General features: G+C 41.3%; 1 protein-coding gene across 4 annotated transcripts in view; it reads right to left on the reverse strand.

The window, feature by feature from the left end:
• Nucleotides 1-16,802: 16,802 nt before the first annotated feature.
• FZD6 (frizzled class receptor 6) overlaps nt 16,803-21,449 on the reverse strand; it is a 40,198-nt gene continuing 35,551 nt past the window's right edge. For 3 of the 4 annotated variants that reach the window (XM_047726913.1, XM_047726911.1, XM_047726914.1), the window contains 3 exons: nt 21,281-21,429; nt 19,537-19,962; nt 16,803-18,315 (listed from right to left, as the gene is read on the reverse strand). In XM_047726913.1, the coding sequence (XP_047582869.1) occupies nt 18,147-18,315; nt 19,537-19,962; nt 21,281-21,429 (744 nt within the window). In that variant the 3' untranslated portion in view covers nt 16,803-18,146. The remainder of the gene's footprint in view (nt 18,316-19,536; nt 19,963-21,280; nt 21,430-21,449) is intronic. The other variant, XR_007126778.1, reaches the window with a different exon arrangement.

Below are 21,449 nucleotides of genomic sequence, written 5' to 3' on the forward strand. Positions count from 1 at the left end.
CCTTCCCCGAAAGACGTGGCTGCTTGGAGGACCGTGAACAACATTTGGGTTCTATTAGCAGGGAAGAAGGGCAAGTGGCCGGCGCAGTGACTCACTATCGGGTAGACAACTGAGAGTATCTGCCAGCGCACGGTCTTCCTCATAGTGGTAATCTTACTATTTCCTCACTCCTGTCATCAACAGGAAAGCCCTTTCTTTGTTTATGCAACCTACTGCCAGCTCTGGGTACCTTTTGGAAATAGGAGACCTCTGGGAAACAGGCTTAGGATAAAACGTCAGGAAAAGTAAGCCTCCAGGTCCGAAGGACATGTCACCCAGTTCCATTTATGGATATTAACGACTCTCTTCTTGCACAGTAGTTTTTCTAGTATGCAAAGGCTAATCAGAGAACTCAGGTCTGTTTTTTAGGGAGGTAGTGGAATGTTCCTCAAAGGAACCATTTTCATGACTGTTTTATGCAAAGACCTGGGAGTTTCCACAAATTTCTGGCTCACTCAGTGTCTTGCCTATAACGTTTGCTTCCCCAGGGATCTAATCTCCATGGAATGTGCTTCCCCCCTCCCCCCCACCCCCTGCCTCCTGGGGTGAGCATTCCTGGGGCCCCACTTACTGAAGAGTCTTGTGTAAGCCTGGGAGCTCTCGCTGAGAAGCCAGTTTTTCAGGTCGGTCGTTTTACCACAGGCCTTTTGTTATCTCTTGATTAATTCCTCGAATGAAATTGAGGCTCTCTCATAATGCCTGCATTATTTCCTAGACTCATTACAGTCTTTGGGTTCCTGAAGGATCGGTCCATTGGCAGAAACTGAGCTGTCAGGCATTTGTTTTCAAATTGCTGCTAATGATCGCCACAGTATCCCTGTTAGGATGCTTGTTGCTATACTTGAGCTCATTGGTTGGTTTCCACACTGGTCATTATTTCCATGGGTGTGGTCTTTCTACGCTAAAGAAAACAGTATGAACCCTTGTGATAAATTTCTTCCTGTACAGAGTTCTCCCGTAAATTGATTTATTTAAAAGAAGTGTATGGGTGTGCCTAGGTGGCTCAGTGGGTTACAGCCTCTGCCTTTGGCTCAGGTCATGATCCCAGGGTCCTGGGATTGAGCCCCGCATCGGGCTCTCTGCTCAGTGGGGAGACTGCTTCCCCCTCTCTCTCTGCCTGCCTCTCTGCCTACTTGTGATCTCTCTCTCTCTTTCTGTCAAATAAATAAATAAAATCTTAAAAAAAAATTCCCTATGCTTTAAAAAAAAAAATAAGTGTATGACGATTGTTTCATTCCCTCTTCTATTCTGCCTCCTGTTCTTCAGAGCACCAGTAGAAATAAAATGTATATGTGGCTTATAAGTTTACAGATTAATGGTTCTCAGTAAAATACCTGCCCAATTGATTGTCCCCTTTCGTAAAATAACTTTTAAATATATGTATTTAGAAAATTTGAGTTTTAATTAGATAAAAGAGTTTCATCTTTTGAAATTTCATTTCATGGGAGGGGATACCACTCATTTAGCCATTAATTTGTTTCCATCGCCATATTTTTGGTTTCCCCGAAGATTGGCAAGGTGGCAAGAAATTTGACATTTCTTTGTATCTTCTGCAATACCTAAAACAATGTGCTGCGCACAGAACATAACGATGTTAAGTAATGCATATTGCATTGAACTGAGATTCTAGGCTTGCCTTCCTATGAGTTTCAGAGAACAGATGGATAGAATCCGGTTGGGAAAAGGATCAATCCCTTTTAAAATCTGTCAACAAAATGAAGTTAAAAATTTGGCTTGACAGAAAACAAACAATCTGACTTAAAAAATGGGCCAGAGACCATAAGATACACAGATAGCAAATAAGCAAATGAAAAGGTGCTTCACATCTTTTGTCATTAAGGAATTATAAATTAAAACAACACGAAATGCTGAGGCTTACCTATTAGAATGGCCAAAATCCAGAATACTGACAACACCAAATGCTGATTAGGATGTGGAGCAACAGGAACTCTCAGTCATTTTTGGTGGGAATGCCAATGCCATAGCCGCTTGGGAAGAAAGTTGACCATTTCTTACAAAACTAAACATACTTGGGCCTGGGTGGCTCAGTTGGTTGAGCGACTGCCTTCAGCTCAGGTCATGATCCCAGACCTCCAGGATCGAGTCCAGCATCGAGCTCCCAGCTCCTTGGGGAGTCTGCTTCTCCCTCTGACCTTCTCCTCTCTCATGCTCTCTCCCACTCATTCTCTGTCAAGTAAATAAATAAAATCTTTAAAAAAAAAAAACTAAACATACTCTTACTATTAGACTCTGCTATTACACTTTTTAGTATTTGCATGAGTTGAAATGAGTTGAAAATTTATGTCTACACAAAAACCTGTTTATAGCAGCTTTACTTATAATTGACAAAACTTAGAACTAACCAACATGTCCTTTAGTTGGTGGATGGATAAAAAAACTGGGCTACATCAAGGCGATGGGATATTATTCATTGCTAAAAAGAAATGAGCTATCAACCTATGGAAAGACACAGAAGGAAATTAAATGCATGTTAGTAAGTGAAAGAAGCCAGTTGAAAAGGCCACATATTATAGTATGATTCCAACTACATGACATTCTGGAAAAGGCAAAACTATGGAGACAGTAAAAAGATTACTGGTTGCCAGAGGCTGTGGGGGGAGGGATGAATCAGCAAAATGCAGAGAGTTTTCAGGGCGGTGAAACTATTCTGTATGAAACTATAATGGTGGATACATGTCATTACACATTTGTCATCCCACAGAATGTGCAACAGCAAGAGTAAATTACAGTATAAAGTATAGATTTTGGGTGATAATGAAGGGTCAATGTAGATCATCAGCTGTAACCAGTGTATCACCCCAGTGAGTGATGGTGATCTTGGGGGAGGCTATGCATGTGTAGGATAGCAGGTACATGGAAAAGCTCTGTACCTTCCATTTGGTTTTGCTGTGAACTTAAAACTGCCCCAAAATAAAGTCTGTTTAAAATGATGAGTATGATTGGATGGAACAGTACAGTGTTGATGAAGGTCCCCATTAAGTCATGGCTCTGCATCATTGTTTGAACAAAGTCTTCCTAGAACTGACATCATTGCCATTATAAAACTCGCTTTGGCTATGGCAATATACAAAGCAAATCTGCAGGTGACATTTCTCGAAGTACAAAAGAGTACAGAAACTCAGGGCATAACCAAAAACTTTAAACCTTTTGTTCTAGAGGCTCAGTATCTAATTCATTTTCCTTTACCAGAATTCAGATTGGGAAAAGCTTTCAGCTTATCATTACCCTGTGCTGCCATCATTCCTCTATGTTTAATAGCAGAATTTTCAAGGATTTCATACTGAAGGCTGAAGTCCCTGTAGGCATAAATCACATTTTTCCAGCCAGATGGTTACTGCTATGTTCCCCACTAACTCTTGACCAATAGTGAGTTCCAGATGTGCTCACTCCACATGCATCCTCCAATGTCCTCCTACTTTGCTACTCATTTTGCAGTATAAAGAAGCTCAAATTTAGTCTTGTCTGGGTGGAATAATGCAACTCTAGTTGAGGTCATCGAAGGGTCTGAGATACACATTCCTATAATATTTCAACAAACATTTATTGAGCATCTTTTATGTGACAGACACGGTACTGACAGCTATGTGTCACCCGCAAGGAGTGGACTATTGTATCAGTTAAGATGCCTTCAGCAGAAAGTAACAGAAAATTCAACTTATTGGGGCTTAAATAAGGACATTTATCTAACATGAAGTTCAGAGGGAGGGCTGCTCCACAGTTGGTTAATTCTTTGACTCAACCATATCATCAAGGATTCAGATGTTTTCAACTTTTATGTTCTGCCACTCTTAGGATTTGGGTTTTCTCCCCATGTCATCATCCCCATTGGGGTGACAATTTGCCCAGGTGTCCCTGCTAAATGCAGCAATGTCTAGAAGAGAAGAGGTCCAGTTCTTGAAGTATCTCCTGGTTGAGAGGAAGAGCCTCTATCCCAGTAGCCCCCACCCTTGCACATCTCATTGGCCAGAAGGGGGTCACCTACCCAACCCTAAAATACTTCTCAACCAGGAGAAGGAGATGACCATAATAGCAAATTAAGCAAATGAAGAAGAAACTCCATGTAGAAGGAGGGGGCTCAGACTCTAGTAGGATTCTCCTGGGGGCTCCTGAGGATTCCCTAAGAAGGCAAGGAAGTGCTGATTTCCCTCACCTTATAACTCGTTACCAGGACTCCTGTTGCTCTTCTTGGACTTTGCATCAGAAGCAAGAATTCAAGTTATACTATGGGCAGCTGCAAAGATATTTTCCCCCTTCTGCCTGACAGAGTCTTGGAAAACAGAAGGCAGAGGGAGACGGGGAGGTTCCCCTCCTGTCTGAGCCCATCAGGGTGCATTATTAGCAAACTCTTGGCTTTGAAGTTAGGAGTCAAGTCCAGTATATCTAATTCAATTCCAATTTTCTGTTGGAGTTATGGTAATCCTAGACCTCAGCTCATCCAGAACTATGAGCTAAACATTTAATTCCTCAGTATATTTAACTCATGTGGTTATGAGTCATTGTTAATACGTTCAACAGATATGCTGGTTTCCAAGCTGCATATCCAAAGTCAGGGTTTTAATTGTTTTTCTTAGTGATTTGCTCATGTCTGCATACCAGCAGTCAGGCTTGGCTGACCAAAGCCATCTTGAAATATTTAACTTAGAATTCAGTACGGGACTAAACATGTTAAATATTTCCAAGGTCTCTATCCAGAGACACAGATCCTTCATCAAAGTTAAGGTCCAAACCAAGTTACAGTAGGAGGTAAAAACAACTATGTATTTTATAGATGAGTACCATCTATGGGATGAATGAAATTTTAAATGTCATGTAAACATTTTTTTTTTTTTGCATGTAAGAATAAGCTTATTGTGTCTTTTACAAAATTGGGGGCAAAAGGAAAAATTTATCTGGTGAGCAATAATTTTGGAAAATTCTAGAATAATATTGATAATAACAAAATTCATAAAGCTGCTTATCTTCATATTGATGTATATCTTGAACTGCAATATGTCTTCATTTAGCTGCAGTATAAAAGAAAACAAGTAATAGGAGTTTGCAAAACAGGCTGTTATTTTTCTCACCACTTTGAGCATGCCCCATGGCACCCAATTTTGGAGGTGGGTGGCAGCATATACTCATTTTGAAATCAAACAATATAGAAGTGTATAAATCTGAAAGTGAAAGGTTTCCTTGTTATTAACCCTCACCATGATCTCACTCCTTGAAAAGAGCTATTGTACATAGCTTAGTACATTTCTAGTTTTTTTTTTTAAGATTTTGTTTATTTATTTGCCAGAGAGAGAGAGAGAGGGAGAACACAAGCAGGCAGAGTGGCAGGCAGAGGCAGAGAGAGAAGCAGGCTCCCTGCTGAGCAAGGAGCCCCATGTGGGACTCCATCCCAGGCCCCTGGGATCATGACCTGAGCCGAAGGCAGCGGCTTAACCAACTGAGCCACCCAGGCGTCCCATGTTTCTAGTTATTAAACATATATATGAGATAGTGTTTGAATATAAGTTAAATGGGATTATTGTATACATATGTGACATTGTGACATAAGAAGAAATATATATTTAATATTTGTTCCCATTTCTGGCACAGGGCTTCCAAAACCCTTGGAATTTCTGAAGTGATAAGGGTGTTAAATGTGTCTTGATATTCATAACATTCATAAATGTCTTTCAACTTCACCTGAGTTTATGTTAATGAACTTTTGGACTTTTAGAAAATACCTAAGCTCTCTGTCAAATAAATAAATAAAATCTTTAAAAAAAAAAAAAAGGGGGGGGGCGCCTGGGTGGCTCAGTGGGTTGGGCCGCTGCCTTCGGCTCAGGTCATGATCTCAGGGTCCTGGGATCAAGTCCCACATCGGGCTCTCTGCTCAGCGAGAAGCCTGCTTCCCTCTCTCTCTCTCTCTGCCTTCCTCTCCGTCTGCTTGTGATCTCTCTCTGTCAAATAAATAAATAAAATCTTAAAAAAAAAAAAAAGAAAATACCTAAGGATGGATACTGGTTGCTGGGGAACCAACCACGTGATTAGGGTATTGGCCCTTTCAGTCCTACCCTGTGATCTCCAAGGAGAGGAGAGGTACTGAGGGTGAATCAGTCACCAATGGCCAGTGATTTAATCAATCCTTGTAACAAAGCCTCCATAAAAAAACCCAAAAATGGGATATGGAGAGCTTCCAGGCTGGTGAACTTGGGGAGGTGCTGCGAGGTTGCTCAGAGACCATGGAAGCTTAATCCCCAGTTACCCAAACCTTGCCCTATGGACCTTTTCATCTGACTGTTCATCTGTATCCTTTATACTATCCTTTACCATAAACTAGTAAACATAAGGAAAGGTTTCTCTGACTTCTGTGAGCAGCTCTAGCAAATGAATTGAACCTGTGGAGGGAGTTGTGGGACTCTCCAACTGTAGCAATGGGTCAAAAGCAATGGGGATAGCCTGGACTTGCGTCTGAAGTTGGGGGCAGTCTTCTAGGACTGAACCCTTACAGTGGGATCTTCTGGCAGACAGTGTCAGAACTGAGTTAAGTTCTGGATGATGTTGAAAAAAAAACGCACACAGGAAGACATCCTACTATAACCTGCTTTTCTCACTAACAATACTTCCTGGCCATCTCTCCCTGTGACCATCTATAGTTCCTCCTTTTCCTTTATAACATTTCATAGCATTCGAATGAGTGGAATATGTTATATAACCAGTTGCATACTCAGAGATACTTAAGTTTCAGTTTCAGTTTTGTTTTTTTTTTAAGATTTATTTATTTGAGAGAAAGAGAGAGAAGGGGGAAGGGCACAGGGAGAGGGGGAGAGAGAGAGAATCTCAAGCAGACTCCCCACTGAGTGCAGAGTCAGACACGGGTCTGGATCTCACAACCCTGAGATCATGACCGGAGTCGAAACCAAAAGTTGGAACTAACCGATTGTGTCACTCAGGCACCCAAGTGTCAGTTTCAAATGATGCTTCAATTAATATCACCGAATAATATTCTAGCATAATGCTAATCGCCATCTGAATTTATCTCATTTGTCTATTTACTTACTTGCTCATTGTCTGACACCCCCTGGAGTATAAGCTCTGTGAATACAGGTGCTTGTCCCTTGTTCCCGATTATATCCTTAGCAGCTAGGACAGTACCTGACAGTATCAGCTGTTGTTATTACTGGGCACACATAAGTATTTCTAGGTCTTTTCAATGATCCAAGGGCAACCTGGGGTGAGGTGGCTACTTCAGGCCCTCTCCCTACCTAGTCCTTGGCTTGGCGGGTTACAACTCCTTTCTGCCTAAGTAGTGCCTTTGAGCAGATTCTACGTCTCTAAAACCTTGAAATATTCAGTTTGAAAATTAGGAACCAGTTTAGATCTCAGGAATTCCAGCCCCACCATGGCTCCCTTCCTCTTGGCGACTTACCTAACTATATGTGGTAGGTGGGGAACCAGGACACATTCCCCGTCACTCACATCCTTTGACACTTTTGCTCTTGGTAAAATCCAGTGGCTCATTTACCATCCATCTGATTTCTTCTTTGGTGAGGTATCTGTTAAGGTCTTTTGCCCATTTTTTAGTTTGGGTTGTCTGTTTTCTTATTGTTGAATTTTAAGAGCTCTTTTTATATTTTGGAAAGCAGTCCTTTCTCAGATGCATCTTTGCAAAGATTTTCTCCCCGTCTATGGCTTGTTTTCTAATACATTTGACATTGTCCTTCACAGAAGTTTGTAATTTTGTCTTATATTTTTTTAAGATTTCATTTATTTATTTGAGAGATAGTGAAAAAGAGAGAGATCACAAGTAGTGGGGAGGGGTAGAGAGAGAAAGAGTTTTCCTGCTGAGCAAGGAGCCTGATGTGGGACTTGATCCCAGGACCCCAGTATCATGACCTGAGCCAAAGGCAAACACTCAACTGACTGAACCACCCACGCTTCCCAGAAGTTTGTAATTTTAATGAAATCTAGCTTATCAATTGTTTCTTTCATGGATTGTGCCTTTGGTATTGTATCTAAAAAGTCATTATCAAACCCAAGTTGTGTTTTATATTTAAGTGTATGATCCATTTTGAGTTAATTTTTTTGAAGGATGTAAGGTCTTGTGTAGACTCTTTTTTTTTTTTTTTGCATGTAAATGTCCAGTTGTTCCAGCATCATTTGTTGCTGTATGAGAGTTTTCCAGTCTTTTACCCAACTAACTGCGATTAGCCACAGAGCGCAGAGAAGGAAGCACCACCTGTCTTTTCCACTTGAGTTATTAATAGATTTACCAAAAATCTCTATGGTTTGTCTGAGTAGTTCCTTGTTTAGTTTTACCTCCTCTGATTTTTCAGACTGTATGTTAGTTTTTGTGTTTGAGGGTCCTGAATGAATGATACCTACATCTGAAAATGCTTAAGAAGTATACCCGAGTCAGTCCCGTGAAGATAACAATCCCAGTTTTGTTAATGTTAAGCCTGCTGCTGGAGAACGTGACTTGTGAGCCAAACGGGCTTTCCTCTGCTCCTTGCCTCCTAACCCTCCTGAGTTTAGACCTTAGAACACGCCACCTAAGGGAAAACAGCTTACACCCACTACCCTCCCAAACACACATGTTGAATAATTTACCCTCCCAAAAACACATATCTTGAATACTTATTGATTTTAAAACCTAGAATGCTAAACGCACCCTTCAGTTTGTTTTACTAAAAGGCCTTTATCACCAGGAAATGGCCTTGTTTCCAAATCCAAAGCACTTTGAAATAGGAATCTCAGTAAAATACAAAAATAGATTTAAGGTGGTATTGTTGTTGAGGGCCCTTGCTCTTTTTTTTTTTCTTTTTAAGATTTTATTTTATTTATTTGCCAGAGACACAGAGAGCGAGCGAGCACAAGCAGGGGGACCATGGCAGGCAGAGGGGAAGCAGATTCTCCACTGAGCAGGGAGCCCCATGCAGGACTCCGTCCCAAGACTCTGGGACCATGACCTGAGACGAAGGCAGACACTTAACTGACTGAGCCACCCAGGAGCCCGGTGGACCTGTGTCCTTTATAGGAGACACATGATTTTAACTCTTTGGTATACCTGGCCTGCAGCCGGAAGTACAAACAGTTGGTCTTAAAACCCTATTCCAGGGAAATGACAAGGAGGGACGGCAGCATGTGCTCCCGCTCACAGGAGGAACACAATCCAATATGGACACCGGCCTCTCGTTCTGCAGACACTGTAAAACCAAAGTATACAAATGAAATACCTACTGGGAGTCCCTGAGTTCAGGATCTACAGCGTGTATATAATCTTGCCAAGATATAACTCACGTGTTCTCCTTGGCCGTGTTCTAGAGGTGAGCGGTACCTCCGGTAGCGAGAGAGGGATCCCTCGGAAAGCTCCAGTGGTTTCTAGAACACAGCAGGGCCTCATCTTTGGCCGATGTATACAGCATTTTATCCCCTTGATTAAAAATAACAAATCTCTGGCTCAAGTATCAGGTGGGTAGGAACGTTATTTTTGCTCTTGGCAAACTCCTAAAGAGGCAAAGTTGACTCACCTGCTCTGGAGGGGAGGGACGAGGGTATTTTCTGAAAGCAAGAGCTCAGCTTGTAGCAGTCCAGACAGCCCGCAGGGACAGACGAGAAACGTACGACCGTCCACGACCGTCACAGTTCTGCCGAGGTTTGGAACTACCCCGCCAGCTGGGAGCTGCTGCTCAAAACGGGGTGGTCCCCAAGAACACCTCACTGGGGCTCCTAGAACAGCCGGTTATAAACGACCAACATCCCTCTCACTCGCCCCGTCGGAGCTCTGGGGCCCGGGCGACCCGCACTGCTTGCAGGGGTGGGCGATTGCACTGGGAAGGGAGGGGGGGGTCTCTAGAGAAGGACCGGGGTCTTCCTTCTGCCGAAAACTGCCAACACCTTAGCCTCTCCCTGACCTTCAGCCCTCAGACTGCTGCCTTGACTTTTGAAGTTGGTGAGTATGAATTATCCGCTCCTGGGGACACTTAGACGGTGGTGGTCTGTTTGTGTTGGGGGGGATGGGAAGGGTGGCTGGAAAGAATTTGCCATCGTGGGTTTTCTGAGGACTTCAGCCTTCCCTTGTGTTCCCCTATATCTCATCCTGAGGGGTTGGTCCTCTGGCCTCCTGGGTCTCCCAGTGCTGGGATCGAGTAAGCTGGTCTAAGATTTATTCATGGGGATAGGAGTAGAGTCTTGGGTAGGGACACAAGAGGTTCTCAAAACACCTGTGGGAGGGTGCCTGGGTGGCTCAGTGGGTTAAAGCCTCTGCCTTCAGCTCAGGTCATGGTCTCGGGGTCCTGGGATCGAGCCCCGCATCTGGCTCTCTGCTCTGCTCAGCGGGGAGCCTGCTTCCTCCTCTCTCTCTGCCTGCCTCTCTGCCTGCCTCTCTGCCTACTTGTGATCTCTGTCTGTCAAATAAATAAATCTTTAAAAACAAAAAAACAAAAACACCTGTGGGATTGCCAACAGAAGAAAAACTAGCTTCAGGGACAGAGAGAAGCACAGCATGGAGGAAGCAAAGGAAGTTTGAACTAGAGGAACTGGGCGCCTTCAGGGTCTCAGTGGGGTCTGCTGCCCCTCCCTGCCCTGTGCTAGCAGCTCACAGCAGGGAGGCCTTGACTGCCCGCAGACTCCCCTCCCCGCACCACGCAACATGGACAGGACCCACTGTGGCAGCATCAGCTAGATCCCGGCTCAATAATTGTTCTTTAAAAAAAAATTAATTTGTAATTACACTACCTGATATATGAGCAGATTCTCTTTATAAAAATTTAAACACTAGGGACCAGGTTCAAGTCATGCATTTACATTTATGTGTCTGTATAACATACCCAGGGTCATTGCGTGTGGTGAGGGGTTGCTTGCCAGCACGGTATCATCACCACTTAAACACATAAATATGTAACGAGAGAAAACACAGAACTGTTCTGTGGGGGAGAGTTTACATACATGGTATTACTCTGTAAATATAGTTTTGAGACTTGCTTTTTGGTGCCTAAAATGCATTGGAATCCTTCCATGTCCGCGCATTAGGATTTCATTCCTCCTAACTGTGAATTCTTTAGGTGTTCTTCCCTCTCCCACACGTGCGTTCATTCTCCTCTGGCTTGGTGGGTAGAGAGGACAGGATTTTATATTGTTTGTTTCAATCTCTCCCGAGTGTCCCGAGTGGCCAGAACTTGCCCTGCCCCTGGGGTCCGTGAGGCTGCCTGCGCCTGGTTTTGGAGGTGTCATTCACCCCTTTCCTGGTCTTTGCTTCATCAAGAAAGCGCTGGAACCTCTCCGTGTCTGCACGGCAGGCCTGGAAAGCCCTGGCCGGAGTCTGTGGACCGGGGACAAAGAGGCAGTGATGACTGTCAGTCGAGGAAACACAGTCCCCCTGTTTTGTTTTCCTGTACTTTTTACTTGCCCACAGCCTGCCAACCAGGTCAGCTCTAGAAACACAGCGTGCCATTCTCCTCCCTTGGAGCCCGCACGGAGAGTGGTGGCAGCAAGTGCCAGCAAGGGTTTTGCCAGTGGTCAACTTTGTTTACCGGCTCTGGAGATTTCTGTTTTATGAAGGTCTGCATGGGGGCCTCTGGACTGGCCATTTGAAAGGATGAAAACCGCTTGGGAGCTTATACTTGTGAATTTTTTCAGATAAAGTTTAAAATCTCTGTATTCAGCCTTATATACTTTCTGATCGTAAAACGAATTAGATCCTAGAAGGGGCCCCTAAGAAAATAAACCCACAAACTTGCCAGTTTTACTGTAGTTAGTACCTTGGAAAATAAGATGGAGAAAATACTAAGATTTTTTTTTTCTTTGGGGGTTAGGAAAAACTTAATCTTTGCTGATTTGGGGGCCTCTTCTCAATATATTTAAAATGTAATAATATGTACATTTATAAACCTATGAATTAAGCATCAAGTTGAAAGACTCTTTGTACTTGAGTATGTCAAAACCCAGTATACGTGCTAAATAAGTAGAAAATATTTGTAATAATGTAAATAAAGGTGAGCTATGGCATGAGCTTGGAGAAAATGGCTTATTTGAAAACTTTCTTTAAGATGTTTCTGTTGAAACTTAACTAGATTCTCTCTTTCTCTCCCCTCTCGTTTTGTGGCGGATATACTTAGAAGTCTTTTCTAGTTTTCTCCTTTTTCCTTCTAGGGATGGAAAATAAAAGCTTGGATTTGGCTAGTAAAATTAATTCATCTTAGCAGCACTTTTTTCATGTATTTTCATTTCTAACTAGTGTTTACCACTTTTGGTCCTTCCTTCTTTTCCTCTTCCCTACTTTTTCCGTATGGCTCCCTTTGCTTCCCCTCCTAGAGGGGAAGTGTCCACAACAGACTTTCTGAAGCTGCTCAGTGTCCACAACAGACTTTCTGAGGCTGTTGACTCACTGAGCAGTGAGCAGTGTCCACAACAGACTTTCTGAGGCTGCTCTCCCCTACTGTTTAGCTCTGAGTGCCAAGGCCTTTGGAGAAGCTTGGATTAGGCCTTTGATCCTTTCTTCTCTGCTCTCTCTGTTGATGCAAAGGAGTTCATGAAAGTTTGGTTCTTCCTCACGTACAAATCACAGTGGCCACTGTTAAAAACTTTCAGCATCTGGAATTTTCAGTCTTTTGTGCTGGGGGCAGTGAGGTATTAAAGATGATGCTTTCCGTGCAGAGGAGTTATAGCAAGGTTTCTTGTGATTATTAAAAATTATATCTTTCCTCTCTTGAGAGTACCAGTGCCTGCCTTGGCAATATTAAAACTTTCCAGCAGTCATAACTGAAGAGCCCACCAGTGGCATATTTCTGAGAAATCAGGAAACACTAAAGTGGTGATTTTGATGATGGGTGGTAATTACAAGCTGTTTTTAGTCTAGTTTTTCGAGGAAAGTCTAGGAAAGATTCCTTCACTACCATAAATAGCCTAGCAGATGGATCCTAATGGATGTGCTGTCTTTTTGAAAGATGGTATTCTGTAAAATTCTGTTGAGGATTTGTGGCTGATTTTCAAGGTGTAGTGCTGCCTGATCATTTCTTCTCTCTGTGGAGTTGAGCGGCACGTTGTTCATGCCAATGTTATTATTGTAAATGTACGTATGTAATTTAGGTCCACTTTCCTGGTCAAAAAATGCTCTGTAATTCTTATAAAAATTAATGTCCCCACTCCTGGATCAGTAGGCTCTTTTTGCGTCATAGACTCTGGGTTCATGAAAAAGAGAAACTGCTCTTTTCTTTTGAATTAGATAGTTTTGAAGTTGGCTATTAGAAATAGAATATTTTTAAAAATTTGGGCTTACTGATTACAAAGGCTATGTTCCTGGTTGAGGAATCACTTAGAATACAAGTAGGTATGGATGGACTTTTTTTTTTAAAGATTTTATTTATTTATTTGACAGAAAGAGAGATCACAAGTAGGCAGAGAGGCAGGCAGAGAGAGGGGGAAGCAGGCTCCTTGCTGTGCAGAGAGCCCGATGTGGGCCTTGATCCCAGGACCCTGAGATCATGACCTGAGCCGAAGGCAGAGGCTTACCCACTGAGCCACCCAGGCGCCCTGGATGGACATTTTTATCTTAACTAAATTGCTAATGAACCAAATCCAGCAGGATATTAGATGATACACCATGACCACTTGGGTTACTCAAAGAATGAAAGAATGGCATTGTATTAGAAAATGTAACTTACTACATTAGATTTGTAGATTGCAACATTGCTGGCCAATGACTGAGTAAGACATTTCCTCCTCCTTCCCAGGCACAGAGCTAGACTGCATTTCCCAGCCTGCCCTGCAATTAGGTGTGATTCTGTGTCTGGCTTCTGGTAAATGGAATGTAGCTGGGAATGATGTGTGCCACTTCCCACTCTGACCCATGACATTTTTCTGTGCAATCATTTACTCTCTCCTCCTCCATCTGCTGGCTGGGTACAGAGAATCCTGCAGAGAATCTGCAGCTCTAAGGGATGGCTGTGGATGGCTGCATCAGAAGATGGAAGTGGTGAGTCCTTGAAGAATCAGTTGGGGGCGCCTGGGTGGCTCAGTGGGTTAAGCCGCTGCCTTCGGCTCAGGTCATGATCTCGGGGTCCTGGGATCGAGTCCCGCATCGGGCTCTCTGCTCAGCAGGGAGCCTGCTTCCCTCTCTCTCTCTCTGCCTGCCTCTCCATCTACTTGTGATCTCTCTCTGTCAAATAAATAAATAAAATCTTAAAAAAAAAAAAAAAGAATCAGTTGGAACCTCAGGAACATTTGCTCCTCCTGTTCCATCAGCTGCTAAGATTTGAGGACTGTTTGTTACAGCAGTTAGCCTACCTTGACTAATATAGCAAACAGGCATTCAGTAAAATTTAGCACCCACTGCTAATTTGAAAAAATTGTCAAAATAGGATTCATGACTAACTTGTTAAAAAAGATCTATCTTCTATCAAATACCAGTGTTCTTAATGATGAAATACTAGAGACATTCTCATTAAAATAAACAAGACCAGGATGCCTTCCACTACCACTATTAGCAATGAGAGGTTCCCAATTTGAGCAAATAGATGAGAAATAAAATGACCATTACTTGAGATGAAAAGGTCATCTACATTGAAAGTTCAGGAAAAATCAACTATAAAATTATTAGAGTGACTAGGAGACTTTCATAAAGTCACCCATTACAAAATAAATATTAAAAATCCATGTTTTCTACATGATATTAAAAAGCAACTTATGTTATCTGGAAATATGCCTAAAGAATCATGAAACATGAAGATACTATTTAAAATAACAGGAATAGGGGCACCTGGGTGGCTCAGTGGGTTAAAGCCTCTGCCTTCAGCTCAGGTCATGATCCCAGGGTCTTGGGATCGAGCCCCTCATTGGGCTCTCTGCTCAGCAGGGAGCCTGCTTTCCCCCCCTCCACCCCGCCTGCCTCTCTGCCTACTTGTGATCTCTGTCAAATAAATAAAATCTTAAAAAAAAATAGCAGGAATAAAAATGCTCTGTGAAATTAAAAATATGAGAGCCCAAATGAAAATTCAGTAGAAATTTAGAAGGTAAGTTTCAGAAATTTTCTTAGAGAACCAAAATTCAAGGAGATGGACAGAGAGGAAAGCTGAGAAAATTGGAAGATCCACCTAGGATGTCCAGAATAGGATTAAAAGGGATTCCAGTAGAAAAGGAAGCAGAAGGGAGGAAATTCTCTCTCTCTCTCTCTCTCTCTCTCACACACACACAAAGGACATTTCATTGCATTGAATGTCTAAATTAAAGCCCATATTTTATTCAGATTTCCTTAGTTTTTATCTACCGTACTTCTTTTCTAGGATAGCACATTACATTTGGTCACCATGTTTCCCTAGGCATCTCTTGGCTGGGAGTTTCTGACTTTCCTTTTGGTGATCGTGATAGCTTTGAGTGCTGGTCAGGTATTTTGTAAAATGTCTATTGAGATTTGTTTGCTTTTTTCACAACTAGACTGAGGTTATGGATTCAGGGGAGGAAGATCGCTGAGGTCAAGGGCCATTCTCATCAGGTCATAGGAAGCGCACCTACTCTCGACATGCCCTCTACGGATGCTGACTCTGCCACCTGCCTCAGGTAGGGTTTTGTCAAGTTTCTCTAGCATGAAAGTTATTCTCCCCACCACCCCGTTCCCTACCGTGTTCTTTGGAAGGAAGCCACTGACTATGGGCTGACCATGGCCAGACTTGAGTGAGGAGTTCTACTGGACCTCAAGGGTGAAATATTTACATCAGTCAGTTCAGGAACTACTTCGGAGCATGACTGCTGGATCGCATGGGAAGACCAAGTCTGGCTGCGTTGAGAAACTGCCTGTTTTTGAGAGTGTCTATACCGTTTTGCGTTCGCATTAGCCGTGGATGAGAGTTCCTGTTGCTCAGCATCCATACCAGAAATTGATATTGTCAGTTGTTTTTTGGCTCGTAACCATTCTGATAGGCGTAGTGATATCTCATTTTTCCTTTTGTGATATTTTTAAGTTACATGAGTTTAAGAAATCCGTGCCTCATCACTGAGGAGTACCTCTGGCTCTTTTCCCCATCAGTGTTAGTGCTGATTCTTACTCATACACTGTTTTTGCATGCTTGTCTCTGTTTGACTATATGATGAACATCATATTTGAAAAAGTATTTGTAGAGTACAGAGAATGACATTTTCTTCCTCCAGACAAGATTTCCATTTGCTTCTGCCTATGACTAATCCAGAACTACCTTATTCTAATTCCAGAGTAAGAGATTTTTCTAGACCATGCAGATAACTTGAAGCAAGGCTGCTGTCCCTACACTTCACACTTCCTTCTGGGATACATCCTTTTGAGGTCACAACTCTAATTGCAGTGTGGTGTGTGGACACTCTTTCCCTTGAACCCCAGCCCTTGGACGCTGGCCATAACCGTTCAACTGCTCAGCCACTTTTTCCCAATCATTAAATGCTCCCTGGGCTAATGGAGCCCCAGTTGTTGGGGCTGGCAGGGTGAATTTCTTTCTTCTCCCAGGTCTTAGCCGGCAATTCCTCACTATCCTATTTGTTTATTAAAATGTTTTAATTTAGTATTGTTTTATGTCCCACTGCTTTACCTCATCCTTCAGGTCTCCCACTGGCTTTAAAAAGTATGATAAATGTGGCTGTATCATGTATACTCTGGGAAAAACTGTAACAAATGAAAAATTAGAGTCCCAACTTCTCCTTTTCCAGTTTAAAGCTTTTGGCTAATTAGTCATGGAGCCACTGATCTGAAAAATTCTACCACTTCCTAGGTCAGGACCACTAAAAATAAACACAATACTCCACAATCTCTTACACAGAGAAAACTTTATTACTGGAAAGATCATATAATTTGTATGCCAAGTTAAAAAATGTGGAAAAGTTAATATTTACATTTTCCATACAGTACATGATAATCTTTTTATGCTTAATAGAATGCTAAATAGAGGAAAAAACCGAAAGCATCAGAAAATGTTGTTCAAGGCAGAACACTTAATTGGAAATAAAATTAAGAAAATTCTTCAATATTTTAAAGTATGTTATATAAAGTACATTTTATCAGGACTACATTTTTTCCCCCATTTGATTGACACTAATAGTGCTAACACATTTTTTTAAGCACACTTTTAAATGTTTAGAAAATCCTATTTCAGTGCAGGAATGAATTCTACATAATGTCTGATGAAGGTACTGTACAAGCTTTAGTATTCTAAACGTTAAAAAAAGTTAAAAGTACAAGCAACTAAAAAAAAGTACAAGCAAGTATAAATGGTCATAAAAATACAATCTTGAGTGGTCATAAAACTTTTTTTTTAAAAAGGAAATCAATTGCACTTGGCTTAATTTCTAAAAGAGTAATAACATTTCATCTAATCCTTCAGGACATATCATTTAAAAATGTAGAAGGATCAGAGAGCAGCATAATACAATCAACATTGGACATTAAGCACCTCATTTTAGTGGCATAATAGATGTATGAAATTTCTAAAACAATAAGACTATAAAATTCACACAAGGAAGATGATAAAGTGGAATAAGTGGGTTTTTAAAGGTGAATTCCCATTATAAAACCTTCTGGTGTGTCAAATATTTTTCATACTATAAACGTACTATTTTTCAATTTTCTTAGAAACTCAGTGTAAAAGCTACCAAAGTAGTGCTAAAATATCAGAATAACATGACAAAAACATTTGAATAGCTTTTCCAGGATTCCTAAAAAAAAAAGTTCAAATACATAGAAACTTATTTTCAAATGTATAAAAAAGACACAAAGATAAGTTTTAAATACTTTAGCAAAGTAATATCTTGATTTTAGACCATAAAAGTGAAAAGAGCATATAGTACATTTTAAAATACTTTTAACAAGAGTAGAATCTTCATAAATAGAAAAGGAAGATTCCTCTCACTCCCTCCTCCCACACAACTTAAAAAAATATTATTAACCTGCACACTTCTGTTTCCTGGGTATACGGTCATCATGAACCTCTGTGCGAAATGAATCCTATTATACTCGGAATCTACCGTTTCCAGTGTAACAAGCGACGGTGTAGCTCTCAGTGCAAAAGAACGGGACAGTAATGGCGCGAAGACAGCACGCCGTCCCCGCCAGTGTAGCACGAACTCACACTCACGTCTCAGCAACGGGCAGGCAACCCCGCCCCTCACGTATCCGAGTGACTGCCGGGGCCCTGCACTTTCCTGCCCCCTGAAGCCGAGTGAACGAGCAGGGACGCAGAGCCTCGTGGGCTGCCCGGCTCGGAGGAACCTGCGGCCTGTGGGCTGCTGTTCTGTACTGGGCCAGGCTCGGGGACGTCACTTTTTGGAGAGAGCCTAGGTAAAAAGACGAAAGGTGACATATTACAGACCAAAGCGCAGATGTGATGCCAAATGTCCTTACAGCTGCCATCCACTCTTCATGAGTTTTTTGCATAATTAACTAAAACTCTTTATGTGAATCCTGACACCTCAAAGTACAAATACTTTCTTTTCAAATACGGTTTTGCTAACTTCACAAATTGCATTAAGCACCACCCATGCGTGGGCTGAGCACACTGTAGCATCAGGAATACAGTTAATAAGACAGAATTCCGGCCCTTGCTTTAGCAAATATTTTATTCATTTCCCACCAAGGATGAGACATTTTAATTCCAACACAATGATGAATCAGACCTCAGCTCTGCCTTTGAGGGTTTACAAATCTAGTGGAGGGTTTTTTTTTAAATTTTTTTTATTAACATATAATGTATTATTAGCCCCAGGGGTACAGGTCTGTGAATCGCCAGGTTTACACACTTCACAGCACTCACCATAGCACATACCTTCCCCAATGTCCATAATCCCACCTCCCTCTCCCAACCCCCCTCCCCCCAGCAACCCTCAGTTTGTTCTGTGAGATTAAGAGTCTCTTATGGTTTGTCTCCTTCCCGATCCCATTTTAAAGGCACATATCTAATTAGAAACAGCAAAAGCTGTTACGGGAACATAAAAGAAGGTGCATCTGATTTAGTTTGGTACGAGGGAGATGAGACAACATTGAGACCTAAAAGTACTTAGCTATCGGCATTCTGGTTAATTCGATGTTTACCTGTGTCTGGATCACCTATGACCATTTAGAAAAATTCATTAAAGATAATGTCAGTATCCTTTCATGTTCAGAAAGTAAAAAACATAATCCTCTTCATATAAAATGACAAATACCTTTTAGTACTATGATACAGTAGCAATTACAACTTAATAGCCTGTATCTCAAAAGGCTCCTAAACATTTACCAAATATACACGCAACACTTAACAACGGCCATGGAAACGAACATCACACTCCTATGCGAACAACATTCATGAAGGCTCTTTTCCAAGCTAAGAACTGAACTACCAAATAGCATATTTACAGGCTGGACCCAAACTTCTTATACCCAAACTTCCTTGGATTAAATGTATGGACACATGTCATCTCCTAGCACATTTTCTTTCCAGATGTGCTATGCTTTAATAAAAAATGCATAATGCAGTATTCAAAGCAGTCCCGATTTAACAGAACAAAATCTGAGCTCACCTTCCTTCACTCCGCGTACTTTCAGATACGCTGATCCTATCTGTCCCGTTGCCTGCCCGGCCCTTCCTGTCGGCCTGTTCCCCACAGAGTTTGGAGCTGGATGCTGCTGGGGAGGCCGGCTCCCCACAGTCGTGTTCTCTGGATCCGGGGGTGCTCGCTCCATCTGCTCTCACCTCTCTCACTGATGTTTCTGGGGAGGTTGGTATTTCTGTCAAAGTTTCTTGTCCTAAGTAATCGTTAGTGATTGCCACCGAGGAAGTGCCGTGATTGGCGGTAGCGCCTGTGCTGGTTCCCATGGATTTGGAAATGACCTTCAGCTTATGCGAACTGGGCTTGTAGTGCTTCTTTTTGTGTTTGACTTTAGAATTGTGCTTTAAGAAGAACTCACATGACTCCTGTAGAACTCTTCGACTTTCACTGATTGGACTGTAAGAGAAACCAAGGAGAGGGCTTACTAGGTAAATGTTAAGTGCTATCGAGAAGCCAAAAAGCAGGGGGGAAAAAAAAAGAAGCCAAAAAGCATATCATATATCTTATACTTATACTAAAATCTTTAGTTGATCAGGTTAAAAGTTCTAAATGACTTATAGTTATGAAATCTGGGATTACAGATACTATGAGCTATAAGTAGATTGCCATGAAGTGAAATCTTTTTTGCATACACTGTTAGCTTCCTTTGTCAGCGTAAGTAGATCGGTAAGAAATTAGAGAGGCTAAACCAGAGGAGGAGGACAAGGAAACTCAAAGCAGCATACCGTAGGGGACAATCTGTTTATCCCATGTGAATACATCAAATATAAAAGTAAACCAGAAAAGAACGGATGTAGAATGGTTGTTGTTAAATTTAATTGTTTGCTTTCTAACATTAAAGTTAGCAAATTATACTAAACCATGATGTATATAAATATGGAGTAGATATGTAATAATTGCAAAAAATTAAAGTCCAGTTAAATGCAATTCTTCAGTCAGGCTCCCTGCTCAGTGGGGAACCTGTGTCTCCCTCTGCCTCTCCCCCTGCTTGTGCTCTCTCCCTCTCTCTGTCAAATAAATAAGTAAAATCTTAAAAAAAAATGCAATTCTTCAGACTTCAAAAACTTAGAAAAGATCTATAGTTCTGAACTTTTATCACAAAAAAGTTTATTAATCAAACCAATGGGGAATAGTTTAAAAACCTATACGACACTGTCGGCTGTATAGAGCACATAATGTATATAATTAACCAAAATGAACTATTTACTTGTAAATCTACTATATTGTTATAAAATACTACATAAGTTTAAAATTCTACCATCTTAAGGCAAATAAGTGACATTTTAAGCAGCACTATGCATAATAAAACTTAAAGGTAGTAAACAATCATACAATATATTTGAATCATACTCTAATTTTCCTTACATATATTTGATCCCATTTAATCTTTTATCACTGATAAAATAATTAAAATTTAAAATGCTGCACCCAAACTACTGAATACAGTGATAGCAGTAATAATATTAAATATAAGCTATGTAAAGAAAATGCACACTTGACAAATCTTTCTTTCATATTTCAATAGAATAGTATAGGTCAAAGACTGTCTAATGAATGCCAAACAGAATAAAGTATATTTCTCCAGGAAAAAGATTTCCAAATTTGACATGACAGTTGACATAATGAAACTCTGGCACAATAATGACTTGGCTAGTTCCTTGGTATTTGTTCTATTTAATGTAAAACAACATCAGATAATTCAGTAGCTTCTTACTCTCTCTTACGATTTCGTTTAAAAAACCCAGCCCATTCCGTGCACGTCTTTTTGCTTCCAACCCAGAAGACAGCAGAGATGCCAACAATTAATGTCATCAGATATTTTATCATAAATAAAGCCAATTCTGGTCGAGTTTCTGTTTTTGCCTACAAAAAAAAAAGTGAAT

Source organism: Lutra lutra, chromosome 4 (assembly GCF_902655055.1).
Source record: "Lutra lutra chromosome 4, mLutLut1.2, whole genome shotgun sequence".
Classification (NCBI taxonomy): Eukaryota; Metazoa; Chordata; class Mammalia; order Carnivora; family Mustelidae; genus Lutra; species Lutra lutra.